The 19,476-nt window shown below is 38.0% G+C and overlaps 1 protein-coding gene across 2 annotated transcripts in view; it reads left to right on the top strand.

Moving 5' to 3' along the window:
- The window catches only part of LOC107588021 (probable G-protein coupled receptor 158), a 113,657-nt gene that overhangs the window by 80,114 nt on the left and 14,067 nt on the right, over positions 1-19,476 (top strand). For both annotated transcript variants that reach the window (XM_016276003.1, XM_016276004.1), the window contains exon 6: positions 17,128-17,237. In XM_016276003.1, coding sequence (XP_016131489.1) covers positions 17,128-17,237 — 110 coding nt within the window. The remainder of the gene's footprint in view (positions 1-17,127; positions 17,238-19,476) is intronic.

Genomic DNA, 19,476 nt, shown 5'->3' on the forward strand with positions numbered 1-19,476 from the left:
ACAAAATATATATTGTGTGTTGGAGTGGTCCAGACGCTACAAAGGGGTGGGAGGGTGGGCGCCTTGGAGATCCCTCAGGACAGGCTTAGGCGGGAACAGGGACGCCTCCAAGGCAGTACTGGCTCCGGCACCATGGCGGAGCAGGCAGACTAGGAAGCCATGGCGGAGCAGGGAGTCTAGGGCGCCATGGCGGGGCAGGCAGCTCGGAGGGGCATGGCAGATCAGACAGTTCAGGAGGCCATGGCGGATCAGACAGTTCAGGAAGCCAAGGCGGAGGCCATGGCGGAGCAGGGAGTCTAGGGCGCCATGGCGGAGCAGGCAGCTCGGAGGGGCATGGCAGATCAGACAGTTCAGGAGGCCATGGCGGATCAGACAGTTCAGGAAGCCATGGCGGAGCAGACAGTTCAGGAGGCCATGGTGGAACAGGGGTCTCGGGGAGCCATGGTGGAACAGGGAACTCAGAAGGCCATGGCTGGACGGCCTCCGTGGCCTTGGCCGCTCCACTTGGCCCGGCCACTACGGACGAACCCATACTACCCCCGCCAAAAAAATCCTTTGGGAGAATATCGTCTTTAGAGTCCCTCCGTAGGCCTAACTCGGGAACAGTGGCCCTCCCTGGGCTACACTCGGGGACTGGAGCCCTCCTTGGGCTCGACATGGGAACTGGAGCCCTCACTGGGCTGGATTTGGGGGCTGGAGCCCACTCTGGAGCGAGCTCTCTGGCTGGGCGCACTCGGGCAAGGAAGAGGGGCCTGAGCCATCCATTTCTCCTCTTCCTCCTTTTCTGATTACGGGTGAATAGGGTGGCCAGCGGGCTTGAGAATGCAGTGGCCCGCAGGCGGGACATCGGCGCGGCCGGTGGGCTGGAGAGAGCCGTCGCCGGCGGACTTGACTGAGGAACGGCCAGCTTGCTTAACGGCGGTCTTGACTGAGGAACGGCCGGCGGGCTGGTTCTGGATCGGGGCTGGACGCTCTCCAGACACCGTAGGATCCCTTCCCTCCAGCTCAGTCCTGTGGTGTCTGGGAGGTCCACGGGGCGATAGCAATTGGCCCCGATCCTGAACAGAGAGTTGAGCATGGCGTCATCAAAAGCTGTCGCCGCAGCGAGCCCGCCGAACTCCCAGGCATACTCGATGACGGGGAGATCCTTACGGGCTATGGCGATGAATCGAGTGGCGATTTCCATGATGCGGGGAGAAACAAACGGGAAAACAAAAACACTTTCTAAAACGAAAAAAAACACAAGGGGAAGAGGCGCTGCTCACTGTTTTGGTGCAGTATTCTGTCACGGTATGCCTACTGTGTCAGAGCGAGGAGACAAGGGAGAATCCAGAATAACAACAGACTTTATTTACACCAAGGAAAGCACACGTAGGACACAGGGATAGATGTTCAATACTGGACAAAGAACTCTGAACAAAACACTCCTTAAGTACACAACTTAATCAGGGGAAGACGGGACACACCTGGAATCAAATTGGAAACAATCAGGGAGCAGGAACATGAAGACCAAATATGGGAATAGGAAAACACAAGGGAAAACTAGATCTAAAGGCACACAGAAAAGTCCATGGCGTGACAATTAACATGGTCTCTAGACAGGTTACCAGTGGCGATTCTAGGATTTTCATTTTAGGGGGGCTCAGCCCCCAATTAGCACATAATATACAGTGGGTACGGAAAGTATTCAGACCCCCTTAAATTGCATAGTATTTTATATTTTACTACACAGTAAAAATTGGTAACCTGCAAATGTCAACTTAAAGCACTATTTATAACTGATTTAAGATAAAAATAGTTCAGTCATGACAACTCTCAGAAAGGATTGATAAATCTTTATTAATGTAAAATAGAATGTGCATACGTTTGGTCTTGGCGGCCTAGATCTGCTACACTGCTGCTGCTGCGGAGCAAGTAAACTTGCTTCAGCTAAATGCTCAGATCATAAAATAAAAGGAACATTCTGCTGCTGCTGCTAGAGAGAGAGAAAGATCCCCCCTTAGCAGATCTAGGCAGGTGGTGCTGGGGAGGTGGTGGGCTAATAGGAGGATATGCATTGCGCGCAGACATGGCCTACGAAGCATACGTCTGGGTTATATATAGCACACAGTAATTAGTATGTGAATCCGATTGGCTGAGAACATTGAATTGAATGAACCAATTAAAGCACAAATAGAGTTTCATGGCTGAACTAATCATTTTTGTTTTTATAAATGAATGCATATAGGTTCTGTAATGTTAAATAACATATTTGACTTGAATACAAAGTTATTTTAGAAGGTAACATTTTTTTCAGAGTATGCTAATGACGTTATTTATTTAGTTAATTTGTTAGTTTTGTTACATTTTTAAAGTACCTTGAGGTGTCATCAGTCAGTAAAAAAAAGATATTTAAAAATATAAATATTCTTTGATACAGTACTTTTGATTCATTCATCTCAATGGAAATAAAGATTAAGATGACTTGCACTGTTTCAGTACTCAGCATAGATTGCTGTGGTTGTACACTACATATTTTGTAGCAAGTCATCCAGGTATTCCATGCATACAGAAATAATTTACACAGTATACATATTGAATACTGCAGATACTGTACAAGTACTATTATTAGTATTATTAGTACTATTTCTATTCACGTTGCCCCTCGCCTTTGTGTTGTGCACTTCCTGACTGCCACTATCTGTTTCCTGTATTCCTCTGCCTATCACGGCTGTTTGTGTGAGTTTTGACTGACAGCACTAATAGGGTTTCTCTGAATTCCACCACATGAGTCTGATGGCGTCGGCTGTGTGAATTCCTCGGCCGTTGTGATTGACTGCAGTATTATCAATCTCTGCCTTGGCGCTTTGAGAGTGTGTGTGCGGTTGTGTGTTTGGGGGAGAGCATGTGATCAAACACTCTTTGACAGGTCCACTCCTACTCTGCTTCTTTCTCTTCGTCTTACACAAAGAATCAAAGATGTGCAGAGAAAACGACAATATTACGTAATGGGGTGCTTTCTTTGAGAATGACGAAGAAAAAAGGGAGCTGCAGGCGGGTTGAAACTCACAAAAAAATAAAAGAAATGCAAGCGTGAGGCATTAAGATAAATCTTCCAGGACTATTATGTAAAGGTAAATAATAAATGCTTTTTTGGCGTCGGCTTGTGAGTAGATGGAGCCCCTGAAGAGGTGTAATGAAGTGTGTGTGAGTGAATGCCCATGTGAGCTTTGAAGAGGAGTGTGTGTGTTTTTGTGTGGATGTTGCGTGAGGGATGAGGAACACACTGTTCTCAGGTTTACACTCCAGAGGCTAGTGCCACAGACACAGATGAGCCGGACGGCATGACAGTACCTCTCACACAGTTTCACCGGGGAAATGTGTCTTTATTTTTCTGCTTTTAAAGGACTAGTTCACCCAGAAATACTCTCATCATTTATTCAGCTTCATCTATTCATCCTAATATGACTTGCTTTTCTATCAAATACAAAAGAAGATAGTCTTGGTTGTGTTTTTCGCTGGAAAAACATGCCGATATTATAATATTAATGAAATAAATGTACTTAAATGTAAATGTACAATTTTATAACTATGTTTGGTTACACTTTATTTTAAGGTGTCCTTGTTACAGTGTAATTATACATTTAAGTCCTGAGTAATATTAATTAACTACATACTATATGGTTAGGGTTAGGATTAGGGATTGGTTTAGGGTTACTTGCATGCAATTACACATAATTTATTGTTATTATAATAGTAAGTACACATAACATGTAACAAGGACACCTTAAAATAAAGGACACTTTATTTTAAGATGTCCTTGTGACACGCTACATGTAACAACGAGTAATTACACTGTAACAAGGACACCTTAACCAAATGTTCTGCTTTAAAGAAGTACACTTCTTTTGTTTGTTGACTTAACAAACTAAAGCAATTATAATTTTTGTGTTTTTCGCTGGAAAAACATGCCGATATTATAATATTAATGAAATAAATGTACTTAAATGTAAATGTACAATTTTATAACTATGTTTGGTTACACTTTATTTTAAGGTGTCCTTGTTACAGTGTAATTATACATTTAAGTCCTGAGTAATATTAATTAACTACATACTATATGGTTAGGGTTAGGATTAGGGATTGGTTTAGGGTTACTTGCATGCAATTACACATAATTTATTGTTATTATAATAGTAAGTACACATAACATGTAACAAGGACACCTTAAAATAAAGGACACTTTATTTTAAGATGTCCTTGTGACACGCTACATGTAACAATGAGTAATTACACTGTAACAAGGACACCTTAACCAAATGTTCTGCTTTAAAGAAGTACACTTCTTTTGTTTGTTGACTTAACAAACTAAAGCAATTATAATTTGAACTCTGTGGTGCTATTTGATACTACATTTAAAGTGAATTTTAAATGTACTAAATTAGAACTTCACTACAAATGTGTAATTTAAAATATATTTAAATACATGACATACAAGTTTCAATAGAAATGACATTTAGGTATACTTCAGTTTAGCATAAATGCTTGTCAGCTCATTCAACAGTAATTTTAACCATAATTCAAAGACAATAGAAGTACTTATGAAATTATATATAAATACGTTCTGAAGTCTCACTTAATTGGGTTCAACTAATTTTTTTAAAGTATGTTAATGTGTACTTTTGCACAAGGGAAATTAAGAATTTGTTACTTCATATTAGTTAAATTGTGATCATGTTTTACAGATTTGCTTGCGTTTTGTAGGTAAATCAACATCTAAGGTATTTCATTAAAAATTCTGTTTAGCAAACTGTTCATAACTGCATCACACATTTAGAATAAATACAACATTATCATCAATTACTGCAGTTTAATTTATAAAAATAACAATCTATTGTTCTAAAAACAATAATCCTTAATTGTTTTATATGCATTGTAAGCATATATTGTAAAAACAATAAGGCACTTGAGACCCTGTTGTATTGTGAAAAATACTTTAGCTGTAACTATATTCATAAGAATGGCCTTATTGCATAATTGAAATGTTGCTAATAGCCTTCATGACAATTTTGTGTACTTAAAATCCGATGCAACCTTTCACCCCCACCTCCCATCTTCCTGACCAAGCAGGAATATCACCGTGATTCCCAGCACTTAGCATGGAGAATTTATAACAGCTAAGGGGGTTTTCGTGTCGTGCCTAACAACGCCCCTTAGCTGTTATAAATTCACTGTAAACCACGGCTTCTTGGGGCTTATTGCTTTAATAATGTTTTACAATATTACTGTTTTTACTATATTTTTGGTATAAAATAACTGTAGTCTTGGTGATCATAAGAGACTCAAAAACACAGTATACTGACCCAAAACTTTTGAAGGCTAGTGTATACACTTATTGTATATAAAAATTGCTTGGATATGATTTTGTCCAGATCTACGCCTGGTGGTTAGTCAATCATAACCAGAGATAATTTACACATACAAGTCTTGTATAGTCGGTGCAGTAGAAAGAAGACCCACTGTTATTCTGAGCGTCATGAAAAACTGAATTATAACCATTCAAGTGATGCAAGAAAAAAATCTTTAAAATTCAATGCTATAGTTTTTGTTGAGCCGTTATAGGTCATTTAGATGTACTGATTCATGAATATGCAATAACATAAAATTAGTAAGTGCTGACCGTGCTTGTGTGTGCTGTGTAGCAGGTGTGACCCAACAGCATGTTTCTCTGATGGATAAGAGCGCTGTCAAATCCCCAAAGACGAGACATGCGTCAGCTGCTCCTCTGTGCACCTCTCTCGCTCGCTCTCTCTCTCTAAGATTCAGTTTTTCTGGGAAGAGGGAAGGTCTCGTCATTAAGTTCCTCTCATCACTAATATTTAGAGTGCTCCGGGCAAACTGTGGAAATGTCAGAGCTGTCTCTTTTCTTTTTTCGTTTTGTACTTCCCTGACATTCAGTTAAAACCCTTCACCGCAAGAGTGAGGTTTTGGTGTTTTTTTTTTGGTTTGTTTTTTTTTGTTAATGTTGTTTTTGTATTTTTAAGGTGTTAGTGTTACAATAGGTGCGGTGATGTGCTAGACATTATATTTCCAATATTTAATAATTATAACTATATGAATTCTGTGGATTCAATGTAGTTTTTTGATAATAATATAAAATGTGTTTTTGTGTGCCTGTAATATTATAATCATGCTACTGTACTTATTTTGAGTCAACTTGGCAACAACGACTATTTGGATGTAAATATAGTTATTTTGATCGAGAAAAAAAACAAAAAACATTTTAAGTCATTACTGAGTTAACATACTGTATTTATAACAAGATCAGATATCATATAAAATTGAAAAATATGAAAGTTTAGTGATATCGCTGCACTAACGTGTAGTATTAGATAACTCCGTGTTTTTTCTCAACCTGGTTACCGTCTGGCTCTCCATCGTCTCTCGCCACGGCAACTGCGTTTTGTCTTCTCAAGCCCTCTGAGTAAACCACGGCTTCTTGGGGCTTATTGCTTTAATAATGTTTTACAATATTACTGTTTTTACTATATTTTTGGTATAAAATAACTGTAGTCTTGGTGATCATAAGAGACTCAAAAACACAGTATACTGACCCAAAACTTTTGAAGGCTAGTGTATACACTTATTGTATATAAAAATTGCTTGGATATGATTTTGTCCAGATCTACGCCTGGTGGTTAGTCAATCATAACCAGAGATAATTTACACATACAAGTCTTGTATAGTCGGTGCAGTAGAAAGAAGACCCACTGTTATTCTGAGCGTCATGAAAAACTGAATTATAACCATTCAAGTGATGCAAGAAAAAAATCTTTAAAATTCAATGCTATAGTTTTTGTTGAGCCGTTATAGGTCGTTTAGATGTACTGATTCATGAATATGCAATAACATAAAATTAGTAAGTGCTGACCGTGCTTGTGTGTGCTGTGTAGCAGGTGTGACCCAACAGCATGTTTCTCTGATGGATAAGAGCGCTGTCAAATCCCCAAAGACGAGACATGCGTCAGCTGCTCCTCTGTGCACCTCTCTCGCTCGCTCTCTCTCTCTAAGATTCAGTTTTTCTGGGAAGAGGGAAGGTCTCGTCATTAAGTTCCTCTCATCACTAATATTTAGAGTGCTCCGGGCAAACTGTGGAAATGTCAGAGCTGTCTCTTTTCTTTTTTCGTTTTGTACTTCCCTGACATTCAGTTAAAACCCTTCACCGCAAGAGTGAGGTTTTGGTGTTTTTTTTTTTGTTTGTTTTTTTTTGTTAATGTTGTTTTTGTATTTTTAAGGTGTTAGTGTTACAATAGGTGCGGTGATGTGCTAGACATTATATTTCCAATATTTAATAATTATAACTATATGAATTCTGTGGATTCAATGTAGTTTTTTGATAATAATATAAAATGTGTTTTTGTGTGCCTGTAATATTATAATCATGCTACTGTACTTATTTTGAGTCAACTTGGCAACAACGACTATTTGGATGTAAATATAGTTATTTTGATCGAGAAAAAAAACAAAAAACATTTTAAGTCATTACTGAGTTAACATACTGTATTTATAACAAGATCAGATATCATATAAAATTGAAAAATATGAAAGTTTAGTGATATCGCTGCACTAACGTGTAGTATTAGATAACTCCGTGTTTTTTCTCAACCTGGTTACCGTCTGGCTCTCCATCGTCTCTCGCCACGGCAACTGCGTTTTGTCTTCTCAAGCTCTCTGAGGAATCAGCCACTTGAAGCGCTGTGTGTTTTGTAATGCTCCAAGTGCGGTGAGACTTCCCTGCAGCATGCAAAATACAGTCTCGCCTCACCAATCTGGGCAACGTCGACTTCCGTCGCCTCCTCTCGACTTTCCCCCCCAGAGTTGCACCACATCCCTCGTCTGACTCAGAGCTAGTGAGCCAAAATAACCACGTGCCTGAATCTTTTTCCACTGCTGTGGGACGACCATTAATGCCTCTGCTAATCGGATTAGCACGAACGGTCCCGAAAGGGGGGGGGTTGTGGCACATCTGCAACACACTGATAATTACGCAGCCTCAGATGTTTGTTCTTCTTTGTCTTTCATGTTTTGGATGGGGCTCTGGTGCCGACGCACATCACACACACACAGAGGTCAGGTTCCATTCATTCTCATTGATCTTTGACTGATGTACGTGTGGATCAACTTTCAACTGGCCATCAATGAAAGTCCATTATGCATAGCTGTGAGTGGCATGGAGGAGATAATAGTTTTTTTATTTTGGTTTTTCTGTATGTATACTGTGCACAATGTGTGAATTTTCTATACGTATTGAGCGCTTGGATAAGCTACTACTATTTGCAAATGTGTGCTGTATACTACCAGAGTGCACTTCTGTAATGCATCCCAGAATGCAATTTTCTTTACTTGACCTTCAATTTTCAGTGTGACAAATCAGAAGTCCCTGCTAACAAACATTTCTACTATATATCGTGCTAACGTCCCCATTACATTTTTAAAACATTATTTATCAAAGTTCTCTGAACATTCAAAATGCCCTTTTTTAAAATGTTTTAAAAACATTGTTTAAAAACGTTGTGAATGCTACACTCTAAAAAACGCTGGGTTAAATATAACCCAGCGCTGGGTTAAAAAGGGACAAACCCAGCAAAACAACCCAATAATTACATTTGATAATTTTGCAAACATTATGGGAACATTACTTTTAAATGTTCTCTAAACATTCTAAAACAAGTAATAAAAAAAACACAACAAACATCCAACTAAAATGTTATATGTTTGTGCATTTTGAGAACATTATTAAAGACCAGATAACGCTGAATGAAAATTCCTTTAATGTTACACTCTAAAATATGCTGGGTGAAACATGGACAAACCCAGCAATTGGGTTGTTTTGCCCAGCGGTTGGGTTACTACCCAGAAGGTTGGGTTAAAACATTTAACCCAATCGCTGGGTCAAAACAACCCAATTCCTGGGTTTGTCCATATTTCACCCAGCACTGGGTTGTATTTAACTCAACTTTTTTAGAGTGCTGGATGAATATTTGCTCATAAGTTTGAACAACTTTGGCAGAATGTTAGCAAAACATCTGAGAATGTTCCCTGGTAGCTGAAGCAGTATAATTTCATCACTTGACATTTTTAAATGTTAAGACATTTTTACACAAAACTGGATTTGAAAGACAAAACAATTGTTGATTACTTCTCTACATCTAAATATTCCACACATCCTACTTACACTACTGTATGAAGTAGGCAGTATCAAATTAGTGTTACATTCAAATATGCAGTATCATGAAAAAGTAGGCAAAAACACTCGGATGATGTATTATTTCTTGCAAGATTCTTAAGTGCATATCCGATTTATTATTCAGTAGGCACATTAGAAAAATGTGCCTCTACCTACATTTTTGCAAAAGTCCAAAACATTTACATATACATTAAAAATTCACTGTGGTTTCCAGCTGAAATGAACACTAAGGCAGTAAAACACCAACAACTTTTCACACAAATTATGATTGCGGGGGTCAAATAATGTAAGTTAATTATAAAAGACTTGTTTTAGAACAGTTCCTTGCACAATGACATGTTAGGACCTCAAAACACTAATAACATTGTGCATTATTTGTAAATTAATGCATTTTCAAGTTGCATTATATAACCAGCTACATATGTATGGCTTTTCAGTTGTAGTAAACTTGCTCGGTGGCTCGTCTGGTACAGCATTACACTTGTGCAAAGCAATCAGGTATGAGTCCTGTGAAACACAAGTCACAATAAAAGAGCTCAAGGTCTGGTAAACTATCTAAAATATCATGTTTGCTTCGGCAAAGGCATTTTTCATGTTTGTTTTTGTTAAAGGGATAGTTCACCCAAAAATGAAAATTCTGTCATTAATTATTCACCATCATGTCGTTCCAAACCCGTAAGACCTTCGTTCATATTTGAAACACAAATTAAGATATTTTTTATGAAATTCGAAAGCTTTCAGACCCTTCATAGACAGCAAGAGAACTACCACATTCAAGGCACAGAAACATAGTAAGTACATTGTTAAAATGGTCCATGTGACAACAGTGGTTCAACCATAATTTTACAAAGCTACGAGAATACTTTTTTGTGCGCAAAGAAAACAAAAATAACGACTTTATTCAACGATTTATTCTCTCCTGGGATAGTCCTCTGCCATTATCAAGGGTCTTATGATGGAGGTTCAGAGAGCTCTCGGATTTCATCAAAAATATCTTAAAGGGGTCATATGATGCTGCTAAAAAGAGTATTATTTTGTGTATTTGGTGTAATGCAATGTGTTTATGCGGTTTAAGGTTCAAAAACACATTATTTTCCACATACTGTACATTATTGTTTCTCCTCTATGCCCCGCCTTTCTGAAACGCATCGATTTTTACAAAGCTCATCGGTCTGAAAAAGTGAGGTGTGCTGTGATTGGCTAGCTATCCAGTGCGTTGTAATTGGCCGAATACCTCAAGCATGTGACGGAAATGTTACGCCCCTTACCATATTGTGATGATGCCCTGTCAGGCCGGAGCAATGATTCAAAAACATGAAAACCCATTATAAACGAGGCATTCGTTGCATCCAGTGGGGACATAATTATGGATTATAATGACTTATACTGTCGTTTTACGCGTTGCGTTGCAACGTAAACATAAAACCATGTCCTGTGTAGCGTCTGGACCACTCAAACACACAATATATATTTTGTTAGCTAGATTTAACAAATACTCTGTAACACCCCAGGAAGCCGAACAGGCCGCTGGTTCCATGGTAACCCTGACACCCGATACATTTACGACCTCCTGGAATTTAGGTGAAGAAAATCGCTTACTTGCCCATAGGGAAAATCCACAAGGGAAGGACTTTTCTTTGCGAATTAATTAATAGGAAAACCTTTCTTTGAATGAACACACATGATCCTTCAGGTCATTGGGTATATTATTGTCATCGTGTATTTTGTCTTTGAAATTGTATACTGTTATGCAGGCTTATAATTCAAACACACTCCTGTCAGCTTACATATATATAACCCTACCATGTTTAGTATCTATGAATTCGTATTCGGATGATCTAATTGAGAGTGTATATTGTATGTTTACACCTACACAACATATTAGTGTTCTAAGAGTCTTTAATAATTTTGTAAGGGAAACAGGTCAATAATTTAGCTCAAAGGGAATCATTTAAGATTTTAAAGGGAACTCCACCATTAATATGCAAGGGAATTAGGACAGAATCACTGTTTTGAATCACACAGTGCCTTCACGACATGGCGGCCGCAACAACAATACTACAGCGAGAATAAAAGTTACGCCTTCTTTCTTTGCGTGAACATTTGGACGTTATGCAAATCTTCCCACATAGTGATGTAGACATGTGGGGGCGTGTTAGAACGAGCCGTTTTAGGTAGGCGTAGCTGAGTCTTAACTTTTATAAAGAATATCTCTTTGGATTTGAGACTTTAGTCTTTGCAACTTTACAGATCTTCTTTATGCACCAAGAGCTTGTAACACTCCAAAGAGAAAGGAAAAATTGAAATCGCATCATATGACCCCTTTAATTTGTGTTCCGAAGATGAAGGTCTAACGGGTTTGGAGCAACATGAGGGTGAGTAATTAATGACAGAATTTTCATTTTTGGGTGAACTAACCATTTAACACTAACAGTTTAGGATAGGGTTTAATGTAGGTGGTGTGTCATTTTCAAACATGATAAAATGTTATCCTTTTAGCACCACACATCGGACATTTAATTTCCACACTTAGAATAACCCACGTTTTTCTGTTTGGAATGAAACTTATAATGATTTATGTGCCATTATATAGCATTTTGATAGTGCCACAAACTGTGCAAGATGCAGTGTAATATCATTTTGCAGAAATGTCACTACAGGCACATTTTACCAATGAGCATGGGTTGCGCAAAAGGTAACAAGAGAAGTCGCCATATTCATAAATTAATATTTATAGAAATGACCAACTAACATAACATAATACTGTAGGTAACATGACAATGACAATATGGAAAATGTACTGTAGTATATACTGTTTGCATTCATACTACACTCATGCATTTTTTATTAAACGTGTAACGAATCAGCTCATGACAGGAAATATGAATAACTAACCATAACTAGTTATAATTAACTATTCATATTTTAGATCCGCTGTAGATATTTAGCTGACCTCTCAGGGTCAACTGTCTTGTCAATTCTAAGAACGTTAATTTCCTGGTTAAGGGAAATAACTTTCTTACTGTACAATTCTACAAAGCTTGTAGCGTAAATCTGCATGATTAGTGACTCCGGTTATGAGCAAACAATGAACACGTCAAGTGTGATACAAGTAAGGTTTTATTAACTACATAAACGCTTAAACTAGTCTAACATACTACATACACACATAAACTGGTCTAACATACACACACACACACACACACACACATACAGTTGGTATAGGAAAGGGTTAAAGTTTAACTCAGTACAGAAAGAGGCATAAAGAATGAATTTTATGGAAACCTATATGAATGAGTGGTTTATCGTAAGCATGAATAAAATAGTCTATAATACAACAGATTAATACAAAACAGCAATAATATACACAATGGCCTGAATAATATGTGTGTTCATTCAAAGAAAGGTTTTCCTATGAATTAATTAGCAAAGAAAAGTCAATTTCTGCTCTGTCTTTCCTATGGGGACAAAGAGTGGGTTATCCTACTCACATTCCTGGGGGGTCATAAAACCGTGATATCAGGATTAGTTGTCATGGTGACCAGAGGGCCTGGTGTTCAGCAGAAATCCTGGCATCCAGTTTATTGAGTGAGGGGACTGTGACGATTTGTTAATCTAATGAATAATTTATTTGTTAAATCAAATTAAAATTAGTGTGTCAGATTGGTCGAGACGCTACAAACGTATAAAATCGATGATCATCATTACATCCTGCACACGCTTTGACAGAATGCAAATTTTACACTGCTGGTCTATATTATGTGACAACCTTGTAGCATACTATTGTTTAAACTGTGTATTGTTGCAGACTGTGTTCTGTTTTATATAATTTGAAAGTATTCAGTATGTAGAACTGTATATAAAACAATGTGCACTATGCAAGAATTCAATTCTGAGTCTTTAATTGTAACAAAGCAGTTTCCTAAAAACATACTCAAAATATATTTTCAGTACACAGCTACAGACTAGCCCAATGTGTTGTTAGTGTGTTGTCCCGTTGTACAAATTTAATGCACTTTCTTTTATCTGTCTGACAGATACAAACGTCACTGCTGAATGGGGCCATAGAGTTATCTTCATATTTCTGTGTCACTACATCGAATGCGTTATTCAAGTTATTATATCCGTTGACAGTTTAACTAACTTTCACTTGCTCAGCAAGATTCTCTTCAAACTGCTGCTTCACATTAGCTGACCTGAAAAGGGAAACTAAATGTAGAAGATGACAGTTTATGCTAATACTCACCCTAGCTTCCCTTTGCAACAAAGCTGAGATGCTGTGCATACTTGCATTGCGCTATGAATTGCGTTTTGACACATTACAGGCCTTTGAAATACTGCGGTTCTAGTCACTCCTGTAGTACATTCTATATATTGCTGACAGGGTACAGGTTTCAACAGAGATGTCACTTTAGTTGAAATGAATATTAGGCTGACAATGAAATCATTTTTGAGAGGAGTGCTGTTTACTCTGCATCAGATATTTATGAGGAGGTGTAAAGTGTTAGTTTTGTATGGTTTGTCAGTGGCTGGTTAAAACTGTTGAGAGTTTTGCTGGAGGCGTGTGGTACTCCCAGTTCTAATTAAGAGCTGGCCGACTGGATGCTCCCCTGACAAGCACAACACACACACACTTCTGCCAAAAATCTTAGGCAGCTATTACACACACACACACACTACATCTTAAACACATTCCTGCCCCATTGGATGTTAGAATTGCATTTAAAGGGGTCAATACATTTATCTGAGTTTAGCTTCCCACATCCATTCTCCACCCTCTCTCTGACCCTTACAATTGTGCAGTCATTTTTGTCACTGTGCCTTTATGAAACATCCCTTTTTCATGTTGGCACCCTAAACACACTTTGGTTACACAGAGTAATGACCATCTATCACAGTAATATACACATAAAGAGAGTTGGGTAAAGTTACTTTAATAAAGTAATGCATTACATTATTGTGTTACTTAGATACTTTTTATTGAAAGTCATGTGTTACGTTAATTTTGTGTTACTTTTTTCTCATCTGGGCTGAGCTTACTTGTTTGTTTTTAATATAAAAAGTTCAATTTTTCGAGCACATGTAAAAGCGCTTATACACCTAAAGTGAAATGAATAAGCCATCGGCAGCAGGAAATGTAAATTCAAGTCAAACAAACCTTTCAGCAGTGCTGCTATTTTGGATTGCGTAAAGAATAGGATGCAGGAGAAGAAAGGTCAACACTCTTCACCAATAAAAGAAAAAAAAATGAAACAAATATGGTTTTTCTGAAGTCATTTTTGCTTATTATTATGGTTAATTTGGATCATCGAAGGTCAGCAGTCAGCAACAAAGACATTGGATAAAACAATGGTAATAATGCTTAAAGGATGTTTTTTTATTATTATTATTATTATTTTTCCATTTTACCTTTAATTATTGCAGATGTGCATCATATTCTGAGTTAGCATTTCACTGTTTTTATTTATTTTGAGGAATACCGAATCTGTTTTTGTGCAAGTGAGATGAGAAATGCATGTTCACATTTAGTCTAGAAGTACAGTAACCATAACCATCATGTTTACACAGTGCCTCTGCACTTCCGATTTCTCTCAACATGCGGACAGGAGAGCTGTCAGTCAGTATATGGGACAACAAAGTAACTGGCATTACTTATTTGAAAAAGTAACTTAGATATTTTCTTGTATGCTTAAAAGTAATGTGTTATTTCAATAGTTACTTAAAAAGTAATCTGATTACATAACTTGTGTCACTTGTAATGCGTTTCCCCCAACACTGTGCATAAAGTGGACCATTTTGGCAAGGTCAGGTTTGACTGATTAGCATTAGCAGTTAGAACCTGCTAGTAGATGCCATAACTACACCATTCTAGTGCACCAGACCAGGGCTGCGTTTCCCAAAACATCGTACGCCCAAGTACAATGTAAAGACCATTGGTGCTAATAGATTATTTTATAATGGTCATGGGAAGCAGCCCAGGTATGTTATACCTCTTTGACTGCTTCATAAAATAGTATTGATGGATAAGGAGCTGCTGTTCTGATGGGAGGACTAAAGCTTTCTGAAACAGTGAACCATACTTTGAATCAGTTCAACCATTTACTTCACAAAATGATTCACTGCGCTCGAAACACAGAGGACATCTGCCGGTGACACGAGTAAATGCAATGGAAAGACTTGAGATCAAAGACAAAAACACAATGCTTTGAAAATGACTTCCATGTATTTTATTTAAGAGTTAATCTTGTGCTTTTTTATGTTGTGATAACCGTTATGAAAGGGCAACTGAATGTCTATAACTGAAGGATTCAAACGTATTATTCTAGTTTATTTTACACACACACAAAAAAAGCTTGACATTACAAATGTATCTTCATCTGCATGTCTTTATATATATATATATAAAACAAAAAAATTAATTATTTATGTTTTGCCTGTTGTATGTTTTGGTGGTAAGACTTTTAAATAGTAGTTGTCTTTATCTTTATCTAATTTCAATTGGATAAAATATAGTCTCGCCCTTAAATGAGTTACCAATGCTGAACAGCTTCTCATGTTGACTTTAAATAGCAGAATAAATATTTGATGATATGCATCTTAACTATTCGATCATGTCAGCCTCTAAGATTTGTGTGGTAGCTGTAGAAGTGTGTTAGAGAGCTGTGAGGGTCTGCAGGAGCCCCCCTACGGATGTGCCTTGGTGTCTGTCATTAGTTTTCCTCAACTTAATTAAGACAGAAGAGTCCGTGCTGGAGCAATTCATCTGCTCGGAATCATTTTTTCATAATCAATCCAATAATAGAGCTTCCTGAGAAGTGAGCAGACTGTTGTTATTAGATTACACACAGAGCGTCGCATCACTGTTTGCACATAGAGAGATTGAGCGGAGGCCAGCGCGGGGGGGACAGAGGGGGCGGCACAGCTGTGAGATTCTGCTTCAATTACAGTTCACCTTTAGTGTCTGTCTCTCTCTCTCTCTCTTTCTCTCTGTGGATGCAATGGAACTGCGGTGATGTGCTGGAATTCTCAGTTAGATTCCTTGGCATCTGACGGGTTTGTTTGGAGAACTATGACAGATCAGGATGATGGATGGAAAGATCAATGAAAGCGCACATCACTGACACATCATAGAGAGTGTTTGCATTTTGTAATAGGTTTAAGGCTTGATGCAATTCTGGATGGAGTGACGAGCAAAGAAATGAAAAGTGAATTTCTGATTTATGCACCTTCAGGTGACCTCAGGAGAGAGAGAGAGAGAGAGAGAGAGAGAGAGAGAAAAGCTGCTGATAGGATGTTAATTGTCCATTAGTTCCTTATACGAATTCAACAATAAAAAGATGTTTAAGTGTGTCATTTTTTGTTTGTTTGTTTATTTATTTGTAAGTTAATGTGTTTAATTTCATGTTATTTTAGTATAATCAGTTAAAAAAATGCAATGAAATTTGACAGCTGGGTGAAGCATAACAAAATGGAACATAATGTGCTGCTCATGGCGCGAGATGCTAAAAAACAGTGAGAAGATATTCTTTTGCCACAAAAAGGTTGCAGACATTGTTATATACAGGGCTTTTATTATGTACATATATACAGGGCTTTTCTCAGCAAATATTATTATATATAGCGATTAATTAATGAGTATATGTAGTTAATTAGATTTTCTAGTTTCTTCTATCGCAGCTTATTAAATTGTGATTATTTAGTTATGGCGTTCTTTTATGGTAACATCTAGACTATACATTACCCCTTACTTGCTCTTTTTCTAGTGGTTTTTAATTTATCAAATAAAACTACTTTTTCATCTTGTGATCATCAAAACAGTAGGGGTCTCATATCAAACATCCTCTTATCTGAATAAATAGATATCCAGATATTAAAATAAATGCATATTAATTATCTTCTAGGTGGTGATTCTGTACTTCCAGCCGAGTGTTTTCCGCTGTATACTACTGCGATGGGTTCGTCTGCTCGGATTTGCCACTGTCTATGGAACGGTCACCCTCAAACTCTACAGGTACGACATTTATTACACTATAAAAGATGAGTTACTCGTCCAGATACCTGTCGAACTTGCAGTGTTGTTGTTATTTTGGTCACAGTCTTAGTTATAATGAATTATTAATCCTAGGAATGGCTAGAATGAGATATTGAGAATGACTTATGTGAGCGGAGAATGACACACTGCAGTCCGTGATAGTTTTGAGATTGATGCCTCTGCGAAATAGATAAGCTGCTCCAGACAAACAAACAAACAAACACACACACACACACACAAATACGCGTGCACCTGTACACCCAATAACACACCCACACATGCTGGATGACTCACAGACCACAATGTTATTAAATGTCACAACTTGCGCTTTCCTAATATGGCCGATGAGGTGGAACCTGCTGAGATCTTTGCCATTTCAGAATCAACCCTGAAAAAAAACAATAAGGCTGGATGGGTGTCAGGTAGCAGATTGGATAGTGGGCGATAGAGCCAAAGGCTGGGCTACAGAGACCAAGCAGTCAGCTAGATTACATCTGTTCCTCAAGGGCTTTAACCATTACTAAACCAAAATAAAAAAAAATATTTAGAGCATATATTTGTATGCATTTTTATATATTATTCATAAAAAATATTTTTTTTTTCCTAAAATATATTTTTAACTAACTTAATTTTTTTTATAAACACTATTATGCAATTTAAACATTCTGAACTGCATGACTTTGTATATCATTGTGAAAATGAGGTATCCTCAGTTGTATTGAATGTGCTTGTACTTAATTGCAATTTTGTCATTCCAAAATTATATTTAAAGTCCCCATGAAATCAAAATTTTATTTTTTGGGTGTTAGTATCAATATGTTAGTCTTAAGGTTATCTATAAGGCAGTGTGCTCCAAAACAGTGACAAAATTCGCATTTAGAATATATAAGCATTCAAAGCTTGCAGTTCGTCCCTTCCGCCAAAATGGCACAACAATTTTTGACGTCACATCATACTTCAGCTTCTCATCAAACTTTGTCCAATCAAATGCTCTCTAGAATCCGAAGCGCCCGTCCCCTACACTATAAAATGGACGCTGAAGCCGCGACTGAAATCGGTCACTTGTCCACAGAATTAGTATTTTCTGTACAGTGAATGGCACGTAGTGCACTATATAGGGGACAGGGAACTATTCAAACAGTGTAAATATGCTTTCCATAGCTGTTTCACGCTAACCACCGCACCGCACGCACACTCTGCTTCGGTCCAGAGACACGATAGCACGGAGCGGATCACATGCGCGAGTCGGCGCAGACCACAAAATGTATTGGAGCTATTTGAATTCTACACAGAATGCTATATTTTATAGCAATATGGATGAGATTGTGGCTGGCATACCCTGTCAAATGCGGCTAACTTTTATTTTGGATGCGATTAATCGCGATTAATCGTTGCCCAGCACTAATAAATATACATATAAGGTCTTAAGTGGGTCAAAAAAACCTCTACTGTAACTGCTTATAAATTAAAACTATAATGTATGTAAATGTTATTGCAATTAACATGCAGTATACAAAAACATTGCATTTTATTTGCACTTAAATATATTAAATGTAGTCACACTTAAATATGTGTTACAAGGTTACTTGAGGCACCTAGATGAATTGTGATCAACTTTTGATTTTAGTCCTCTCATCAAACATTAAACTTTAACTTTGTTATCCCTATTATATTTCATAAAAACTTACTTACAGTCTTTGAGTCAGAACAGCCGTCATTGTAGTCTACTCTCACAGAATCAGGAAACGGTCTTCCATAAAACGGCCGGAGGGTTAGAGTGAGCAGAGGCAGTGGATTCGACGAAGGAGTGTCCGGCGGGCTTGCGGCAACCACATGTGACGACCCCGGGCTGGACTCCGCTTTGTCCACGGTGAAAGCCGATCCGGCGATCCACAGCGCAGTAGTGGTCTAGAAGTACAGTAACCATAACCATCATGTTTACACAGTGCCTCTGCACTTCCGATTTCTCTCAACATGCGGACAGGAGAGCTGTCAGTCAGTATATGGGACAACAAAGTAACTGGCATTACTTATTTGAAAAAGTAACTTAGTATTTCCTCAGCAACCAGCACGGATCAGCTCCAGGCATGACGAAGCAGATATCGTCCTCTTTTGGAAGGCCAAACAAAGTAGTTTCGCTTTCACCATGAATCGCACAGCGCCTTCACGACATGGCGACAGCAACAACTCTACAGCGAGAATAAAAGTTACGCCTTCT

The sequence above is a fragment of the Sinocyclocheilus grahami genome, unplaced genomic scaffold (genome assembly GCF_001515645.1).
Source record: "Sinocyclocheilus grahami isolate Dianchi unplaced genomic scaffold, SAMN03320097.WGS_v1.1 scaffold98.1, whole genome shotgun sequence".
Classification (NCBI taxonomy): Eukaryota; Metazoa; Chordata; class Actinopteri; order Cypriniformes; family Cyprinidae; genus Sinocyclocheilus; species Sinocyclocheilus grahami.